General features: G+C 46.5%; 1 protein-coding gene across 1 annotated transcript in view; it reads left to right on the forward strand.

Moving 5' to 3' along the window:
- Positions 1–10,000, forward strand: part of LOC148130263 (uncharacterized) — a 50,415-nt gene that overhangs the window by 12,487 nt on the left and 27,928 nt on the right. The window contains exons 10-14 of the mRNA XM_087969076.1: positions 396–431; positions 2,398–2,454; positions 3,632–3,703; positions 4,580–4,651; positions 4,780–4,815. Of these exons, the coding sequence (XP_087825202.1) occupies positions 396–431; positions 2,398–2,454; positions 3,632–3,703; positions 4,580–4,651; positions 4,780–4,815 (273 nt within the window). The remainder of the gene's footprint in view (positions 1–395; positions 432–2,397; positions 2,455–3,631; positions 3,704–4,579; positions 4,652–4,779; positions 4,816–10,000) is intronic.

Below are 10,000 nucleotides of genomic sequence, written 5' to 3' on the forward strand. Positions count from 1 at the left end.
AATGGGTTAAATGTTTGCTGGCTATCTGCATCAGAGAGGCCATGAAATGCAGGCAGTCCTCGACTTATGCCCACAACTGAGCCCCCAATCTATGTTGTTAGGTGAAACAGTTCAGGTTTCCCCATCGATTTGGCTTGTCAGAAGGTTGCTAAAGAGGGGTCACATATCATAAATATGAGGCAGTTGCCAAGCACCTGAATTTTGATCACGTGGCCACAGGATTGTTGCAACAGTTGTAAGTGTGAAAAATGGTTGTAAGTCACTTTTTTCAATGCCGTTATAACTTTGAACAGTCACTGAATGAACTGTTGTAGTAAGTCAAGGAGGACCTGCAAATACCTGTGTAACGAAACCCACATAAATCCATCCGCCATTTGCTTCTTTTTCATTTGTAGGGTGACGTCGGCGTTCCTGGTCTCAAAGGAGAGAAAGTAAGAGAGATCCCAAATTGAGGATGGGGCAGGTGGGCTGGAGGTTTTTAAAGAGGGGCTGGTGTTGGAATTCATTGTTGGGAAGGTAGTTTTATGCAACAATTACAGTACTATTCAGCCAATAGATGGCAGCGTTTACAAGTTTGGGTCTATATACTCTATGCTTTTTTGTTCTAAGTAGAGTTTGCTGTTACAGTTAAAATAGATGAGCAGTAAAGCACATGGTGACTGTACTATGTTTGCTCTGCGGTGCTTTATATAAACAGAATTTCTAACAACTGGACAGCCCCAGAAGTGGGCTGCTGCCGGTTAACACCGGTTCAGGTGAAGCGGTAATTAAGATTCTGCGCAGTTTGGTGAACTGGCAAATCCCAGCACTGGCTGACCCCGGCCCTGCTCATTTTTTGGCCTGTTTCTTGGGCCGTTTTCAGCCATTTTTGGCTGTTTGGGGGGCATTTTCATGCCATTTTTCAGGCCATTTGGGGGTGGCAAAAATGGTCTGAAAACAGCCCCCAAATGGCCTGTTTTTTGGCCATTTTTGGCTGTTTGGAGGCCATTTTTGGAGCTGAAAACAGCCTGAAAACGGCCCCAAAATGCCCTAAAAACGGCTGAAAAACAGGCCAAAAAATGGGTGGGGATGGGGCCAGCCAATGGTGGGATTAGCCACAACTGACTGAATCTTACCTCTGCCTTTGTGGCGAGTGGCTGGAGGCAGGGCTGGGTGTGATGAGTGACATCACCCACCCAGTCACATGACCAACCGGCCACGCCTACCCAGCCAGAGAACCGGTTGTCAAGTTATTCCAGTCCTACCACTGGACAGCCCCCTGACTGAAATGATATAGGTCTTCCGCTCGGGGCAAAGGGTTGGATGAGAAGACCTTCAAGGTCCTTTCCAACTCTATTCTTCTATATTCTGTTCTGTTTTTCTGGTGTTCTATTTTATTTATGTATACATACACATATACATATACGTTCTGTGTTCTGTAAGATACTTTTAATGGGTAAGAAACCTTTTTAACTTGAGCAACATTTAACAGAAATTATTGACCATCCCATCCCAAAGCGGAAAAGTTTAGGAAGATGGATAAGAATAAGGAAAGAGTTAGCGATGGCTGCTGAGGACGATCCATCCATCCGTCCATCCGTGTAACGATCTCTTCCAGGCCACTGAAAGCATCATTTTGTTCCTAATGTTTTATTCACCTTTCTTTGGGAAGGAGCCTTAGCCATTCCTTGAAGACGGCTCTTCTGTCCTAAGGACCGGCCCATAGATTTCCACTGCTCTCCTCTCCTCTGCTTTCTTCACATCCGCCTGTCAGGCACTGGACCCAGCTTTTCCTCCTCTTCCTCATTAGCCACCTCTAGACTTGAGGGCTGTTGACTCTCCATTTGAGGGCTGATGGACGGTCCAGGGAGAATGGGGATTGAAGTATGAAAAGGTGTAAAGAAAAAAATTAAAAAAATAATGCGACGGAGGTTCGGAAACAGTGCAAGGGCGTGCCCGAGGGTGCAAGAGAGGTGTGGCATGAGTTAGCAAGGGTGTCTGGAGGTGCATGGAAAAACAGTGGCTGACACAACACAAACACAGAATGGCTAGGGAAGGAGGCACAGGTGTGGAAGATTTACCCCAACAACATACGATTTCCTGCTGGCTTCCCCAATGACTTTCTGGGAAAACGACAGGGGAAAAAAATGGGCAAATAGTGATCATGTGACTGCAGGGCGCTACAACTGATTGTAAATGCCCCAGTCAGTTGCTAATTGGCCAGAACTCCAACCACATGGGTGGGATGGGATGGCTGGAACTCCAAGGACCGGTCATAACCATCAATTGTTCAGCGCAGAACTGGTTGGGGAATTCTGGGAGTTGAAGTCCACGGAGCTTAAAGTTGCTAAGGTAGAGAAGGCCAACCCTAGGAACACCCAGTGCAAGCAATGTTTCTCCTGTATGTTTGAACCACAGGGAGATTCCATCACAATCTTTGGACCTCAGGGCTACAAGGGCAACAAAGGAGATACGGTAAGTTGTGTTGACTTGATTGTTGTTGGGAATGACACGTTTGCTTTCTTCAAAGCTCATTGAGATGGAAGCTTTGGGAGGGATGCTATTGTTCTGTTCCTGTCCTGATTAGGAACCTCTTATATGACATCTGATACATCGGAAAGGTACCCGAGCACATGGCTGGAACATGACCAGTCCATGCTAGAAGAAACAAGCTCTTTACTGATAGAAGAGAATATTGGTAGCTCAGGGTTGAACTGTGGGCTCCTTGGTGTTCTCTGAGCTTGCAGACATTTCATGACCCAAAGAGGTAACGTCATCAGTGCAAGGAGGGAGTGAGATATGCTCTCTATACAAGTGGCTTGTCTTACCAGTGTTGGTGGAAATTTTCTTGGTGGTGCCTTGATTAGGCTGTTATTTACCATTTGATTGTTTTCCTGCGTTGTAGTTCCTTGACTGGGGTACAAAACAGAGAGCAAACTGCTTTCCCGATTACCTAGTTGGATCATGAAATGTCTGCAAGAAAACAACCAAGCTCAGAGAGCACCAAGGAACACACAGTCCTCCTCCTCCTTCTCTCTCTCTCTCTCTCTTTCTTTCTCTCTCTTTCTCACTCTCTCTCTCTCTCTGTGCAAACTCCCTTCCAGCACTGATGATGTTACCTAGTTGGATCATGAAACATCTGCAAGCAAAACCACCAAGCTCAGAGAGCACCAAGGACCCGCCGTCGTAGTCGTCCTCTTCCTCCTCCTCTTCCTCGTCCACAAACCCCACTCCTTTCCAGCACTGATGATATTGCCTAGTTGGGCCACGAAACATCCGCAAGAAAACCACCAAGCTCAGAGAGCACCATCAAAAACCCACGCGATGCTCGTTCTTTCTACCCTGTCGGTCTGAAATCGAATCCTTTCTCGTTCCTCCAGAAAAGTTTCTTTGTAGAAATAGCACCATCTTGGTGTAACTCCAAGATAAGGAGAAGTTAGCCTTTCACTTATCCAGGAGATGCCTACAACCAACAGGACAGAAGATTTTTACAAACAGAAGACGTTCTCTCTCTCTCTCTCTCTCTCTCAATCTCTCAATCTCTCTTTAACTCTTAATCGTGGTTACTCCAAACCAAGAGAAACACAGCTTACATTCTTATTTCCACCCCCCACATCCTAAAGCACTCCAATTTGTACCTTTTTTTATTTAGGGAGAACGAGGTCTTCCTGGTTTTGATGGAGACAAGGGCGAGAAAGGAGAAGACGGGCCCTTTGGGGAAAAGGTATTTTTTTGAAGATTTCCATATCTTTAATTTTTTGAGGGGAGAGAGGGGGAAAAATTATGTCTCGGTCTGTTCTGACCTAGGCTCCCAAAAGCACGAAGCCGACTCCTCGTCCCGATAAAACCACTTTTATATAGGTTAAAGGGAATTCCTCTCCAGCAAAGTCCCGGCCAACAGTCTTTCAAGAGATTGCACAACTACAGACCTTTATCAGGCTGAGAGAGTTGCCCGGCCCGATAGCTTCCAAACACCATGCTGTAGCAGCAATTGCTTGTCAAGAAGTCAGGAACAGATCTTCACCCTAATTAAATGAACTAATTGTCCCCTGCAAACCCCACTCCCCCTTTGCTCCTCTTTATTCCCTATGGGAGGGGCCATTCACCATCCACCTGTGGCTTTACTCCCGCGTCGACCCTTGTTCCTTCACTGTTCCCTTCTCCTGGCAGCTCTGTGCATGTGCACACTGGGAACAGGCTCCAGCTGTTCTTCTTCCCCACTGATCTCCGACTCTGAAGGCAGCTGATAACTGTCAGACAGCCTTGGCTCCATCTCTGCCTCCGTTGCAGAGCTCTCGGCAGAGCCTCCCCCAGACTCCAGGACTGGCCTATGTTCCTCCCCAACCTCCTCACTGTCCGACTCTGCCACCAGCTCTGCTGGCCCCTGGCGGGCCACAACACTGTCCAAGTGAAAAGCTGTGACCAAAATGTATTAAGTGCCACAACAGTAGTAGCACATTCTCCCCCTCCTAATCACAAATCACAATATAGGCAGTCGCATAACGGGGAACAGAATTTCCATCGCTGAGCGAGGCAGTTGTTGAGTCAAAAAAAAAAAAAGGGAGAGAAATTATATTTATTTATTTTCTTTTTCCACTAGGGGATGAAGGGAGATCAGGGGGCCAAAGGAATCCTGGGTTTATTCGGCAGAAGAGGACCGGTGGGACAAAAGGTTAGTGGAACAGCTCCGAGGTTTCCACGAAATACAAGCGACTATTTATGATTCATTTAGGAAGACAAAGTCCATGATGCTCTTTTGGGCATTTAATATGGTTCATATAATTTTGTTTCCCCCGGCAGGGTGAAATTGGAGAACCAGGCCTGATTGGATTTGCTGTAAGTTGGAAATCATCTCCCTTCCCTCCCTCCCTCCCTCCCTCCTTCCTTCCTTCCTTCCTTCCTTCCTTCCTTCCTTCCTTCCTTCCTTCCTTCCCTCTTTCCCTCCTTCCTTCCTTTTTCTTCCTTGCCTCCCTCCCTCCTTCTTTCTCCCTCCCTCCTTCCTTCATTTCTTCCTTCCTTCCTTCCTTCCCTCCTTCCTTCCTTTTCCTTCCTTTCTTCCCTCCCTCCTTCCCTCCCTCCTTCCCTCCCTCCTTCCCTCCTTCCTTGGTCTGTTCCTTTCTTTTTCTTCCTTCCTCTCCTTCCTTCCTTCCCTCCCTCCCTCCTCCTCCCTCCCTCCCTCCTTCCTTCTTTTTCCTTCCTTCCCTCCTTCCTTTCTCTCTCCTTCCTTCCTTCCTTCCATTGATTTTGTTGTAAGTTGCATGTCATCTTATTCATTCATTCATTTATTCGTTCTTTCAATATTTTGGATTTATTGTCATTTGGAAGTCCTCCTTTCCTTCCTTCCCTCCCTCCCTTACCTTGGAATCACAACTGCAGTCATTCAATTAACCCACTGCCACAAGAAAGCTTTGCCAAAAGGAGGAAACTTCACTTAACCTCCGTCTCGCTTAACCGCAGAAAATGTTAGTCCCAATTGTGGTCGTAAGTCAAGGACTAGCTGCATTTCCCCCATCCATCATCCGGCCAGGTCTTCTGCTTCATTTATTCATGTCCTCTTTGCTCTTTTCCAGCACTGGATCAATAATTCCCTTTTTCTAAGTGACCTTTATTGAGGCTTTCTGTATCTTGATTTTATTTATTTTGGGTGCACTTAAAAGGCCAATGATCAGAGGACAAATATTACCAGCTGTGTGCCTGACTCAGGCCGGGGGGGCCTTGTTTGTTGAGGGAGAGGCAGACCTTCACAGGAGAAAGTGACGGCGTCTCTTCTTTCCCGCCTTCATTTTTTTATCCCTTCAGTCAGTCAACTTTTGAGGGCACCAAAGAATCATTCTTGGTGATGTTCTTGGAGATAATGAAGAAGCCACTTGGTTTTTTTTAACAGATAATCAGAGTTGGAAGGGTTTTGGTCCCTTCTTCTTCTTCTTCTTCTTCTTCTTCTTCTTCTTCTTCTTCTTCTTCTTCTTCTTCTTCTTCTTCTTCTTCTTCTTCTTCTTCTTCTTCTTCTTCTTCTTCTTCTTCTTCTTCTTCTTCTTCTTCTTCTTCTTCTTCTTCTTCTTCTTCTTCTTCTTCTTCTTCTTCTTCTTCTTCTTCTTCTTCTTCTTCTTCTTCTTCTTCCAGTCTTCTTCCAATGGCAGTCCAATCTCTTCTTGAAAGTCTCAAGTGGTGAAGCTCCCACAACTTCCGAGGGCAACTTCTGTTCCATGGGTTGATTCTTCTTACTGTCAGAAAGTTTCTCCTTATTTCCAGGTTGAAAAATCTCTCCTTGTTCAGTTTCCATCCCTTATTCCTTGTCTGGCCTTTGGGGGCTTTGCAAAATAGCTTGACCCCTTCCTCCTCTCTGTGGCAGCCCCTCAAATACTGGAAGACTGCTATCCTGTCTCCCCTGGTCCTTCTCTTCCCTAAACTATCCAGGCCCAGTTCCTGCAACTGTTCATCGTATGTTTTAGCCTCCAGTCCCCTAATCCTCCTGGTTGCTCTTCTCTGCACTTTTTCCAGAGTCTCAACCTCTTTTTTATAGTGTGGTGACCAAAACTGGGTGCAGGACTCTAGGTGTGGCCTTACTAAGGCTTTATAGAGTGGTATGTTTCCTGGGGGGTTTCCAATTCTCAATCTAGAGGATCACCTGGTGGCCTCCCATCCAATAACAGAATGACCAAGAGGGAAGAGTGTCCAGTGTCCAAACCCTCTGCTCAAGCAGGAAACCCTCGACTTACGACCTCAATTGAGCCCAAATTTCGGCTGCTAAGTGAACCATTTGTTCGGTGAGTGGTGTGCTCCATTTCATAAGCTTCCTTGACACGGCTGTTAAGTCAGAAACAGGATTGTGAAGAGAATCCAGCTTTCCCCGTGGACTTTGCTCATCAGAAGGTCACAAAAGGGGACACTACAACCATCATAACGACGAGTCAGTTGCCAAGCGCCTGAATTTTTGACCACGTGATCCAGGGGAATGCTGTGACGGTTGTAAGTGCGAAAAACGGTTCCTAAGTTCCTACTTTTTAGTTGCTGATGTAACTTTGAATGGTCACTAAACAAACGATTGTAAGTTCGAGGACTACCTGTACCATTTTGTTGGAAATAGCTCTAAGCCAACACAGGGAACTTGGATCGTTGAAAACAAAGATAATTTATTTGAAAAAAAGTAAAAAGGCAGCTTGCAAAATGCCAGTGACCTTTTAGCTCTAAACCTCAGCAAGCCGGTTCAAAGCAAAAGCCACGCCTTTGAGTTCCAAAACCGACGTTATATACAGTTTCATCTCGACACCCAAGTTTCCCCCTTTCTTGAGACTCATTCCTTCTCAACTTAAAACTCATTCGATGGGCCCTCAAGTGTTGCAGCTAATCCTAGGATGTCTCCAAGGAAAATTATCTCCTTCCTTTATTTTCTCATCTGTACCCAAAGGTGGGACTCTACCAGGGGTGGGATTCTCCCAGTTCGCAGCTATTCGCTAGAACCGGTTGTTAACATTCTAAGCAGTTCGGAGAACCGGTTGTAAGAAGAAATTACTGGGCTAATCCTGTAAGGAAGGCAGGAAGGAAACATTCTGGGGTTGCTTACAGAAACTGCCTCTCCGTTAACCCTTATTACATTCTTGGCAGGACTAGACTTCCTGTCTCTGGAACGTCTCTGGAGTTTTTCCCCCCCCTCCTTTGCTGGTACTTTGCTTGTGTGGAGTGACCATTCAAAGTCACAATGGCACTGAAAAAAGTGACTTATGACCATTTTTCACACTTACGACTGTTGCAGCATCCCCACAGTCATGAGAGGCCAGTCGAGGAGATGCGTGCCTCGATGTGAGTGATATTGAGTTGGCCAGCCGGCTCGGGGCGCTCCAGCGGTGAGCCCAGGCAGAAACCGCGCACGATCGCGGATTCCTGTCTGTCGCCGAAGCCCTTCAAACCGGAAGTCCGATGTGAGTGATATTGAGTTGGCCACGCCCAGCCCAGTCACATGACCACCAAACCACACCCACCAACTAAGCCACACCCACAGAACCGGTTGTTAAAAAAAATTGAATCCTACCCCTGGACTCTACCGGTTTGGAGAGGTTCTGTAGAACCGGTTGTTACGATTCTGCGCAGTTTGGAGAACCGGCAAATCGTGATCCTGGCTGGCCCTGCCCCTCTCCGCCCTCCCCTCCCCACCCAGTCAGTCCTTATCGCGTCTGCGCGACGTAGCACGCATGCCTGACATCGCGGAGTGCATTCTTCCCTGCCCGATCACTCCTTAAGGTATTTTATTCTCCTCCCGACAACCAGCTGTTCTGATGATCAGCTGTGCCGCGATCCTCCTCGCTGTCTTACTGCTTCACCCAGGGGGCTTCCCTGAGGCCCAGAAGGCAAAAAAGGACGTGTGTGTGTGTGTGTGTGTGTGTGTGTGTGTGTGCTGCGCCGTCCCCCCGCTCCATTTTTTGCCTTCCTGGGAGCAAAAACGCCCCTGCAGGAGGCTTCCCTGTGGCCCAGAATGGGGGCGAGGGTTTGCTGCTAAAGAAAAAGAGAGAGAGGCCACGCCTACCCAGTCACATGGCCACACCTACCTGGCCACAACCACAGAACCAGTTGTTAAAAAGTTTGAAGTCCATCCCTGTCCATACCCTTCAGTACCTCTTCCTTTGGCTGCCTACGTGGCCTCTCTCCTTAGCGTTAAGGAGTGTAGCATCTCCCTCATCAGGGTCTCCTTTGAACTTCTGAAGATACAATTTTCTTTTTAAAAAAAAAAAAAACAACAAGTTTTATTGATTTTAAAGACAAACAAAACATAAAACATCAAAGTATAAAACCTCCTTTCTCAAAAATTACTTATAAGTTTTAACAAGGCAAATAAAGCATTGTTTTTTAAGGCATAGTTCCACATTATCACATTTCCATTTAAACACATATATATCTTTTCCAAATTTCTCATTGTTTCTCCCTTCACTTTTATTAAATTATATTTCTTTCTATCAAGGTTTTATTAATTCTCAACTGAAGATACAATTTTCAAAGCTCAACATAAACTTCCATTTTTGGAAGAGATTATAACAACAGCAACAAAAACCCCAACCTTCCCTTAAACATAATAATAATAATATAAAAATATGCAAAGGCGTAAATATCAAAATGAGTGTATATCAAAATGAGTATATCAAAAATATCAAAAGCAGGTAGATACGGGGAGGTATGTTTTTCTAATCATGTCAGCATCTTATATACCAGTGATGGCAAAACTTTTTGTTGTGTGCCGAAAGTGTGCGCGCTCTGGCATCCACAATGCAATGCGCCCCCCCCCCATGCATGCGCACGGAATACCCCCATCCCCACCCTCTTACCTGCACTGCGCATGCGCGCGCCTCTCCGCTGATTTTCGGCCTGTTTGAGGCCATTTTCATCCCCCCGGGAAGCCTCTGCAGCCTCGGGAGGCTAAAAAAACAGGCCCGTTTCGGCCCTTCTGGTATTTCCAGAAGGGCCGTTTTTTGGCCTCCCGAGGCTACAGAGGCTTCCTCGAGCCTTTGGGAGGGCGAAACGGCCTCAAGCAGGCCAAAAATCATCTGGGAGGCACGCACACGCGCAGTGCAGGTAAGTTTGGCTGTGGCTCGCGTGCCGACACAAATGGCTCTGCGTGCCACCTGTGACACACATGCTATACGTTCACCATCACGGTTATGTATCATTTTATTTTTGAATTCCTTATTTCTTACCATTTCTAGACCAATTTTATTCTCCAATCTCTTCTTGAAAAACCTCCAGTGTTGGGGAACTAAGCAGCTCCAAGCAGAAACGAAACCAAGAGGTTGCTGGTTCGATGGCGGTCAATTACGGTTGGAGAGGTAGTCCTCCAGTTACGACTGCTTGTTTAGCGGCCGTTCACAGCTACACAATGGCACAGGGAAAAAAAGTGACTTACGGCCGTTTTTCACACTTACAACTGCGTGCAGTTCATACGTGATCATAATTCAGGCGCTTGGCAACTGGTTCATATTTACGACGGTCGCAATCTCCCGGGGGTCATGTGATCTCCTTCAGACAAGCAAAGGGGATG

Source organism: Notechis scutatus, chromosome 6, assembly GCF_049901735.1.
Source record: "Notechis scutatus isolate UNSWTSFEM ecotype Mainland chromosome 6, rNotScu1.2, whole genome shotgun sequence".
Lineage (NCBI taxonomy): Eukaryota > Metazoa > Chordata > Lepidosauria > Squamata > Elapidae > Notechis > Notechis scutatus.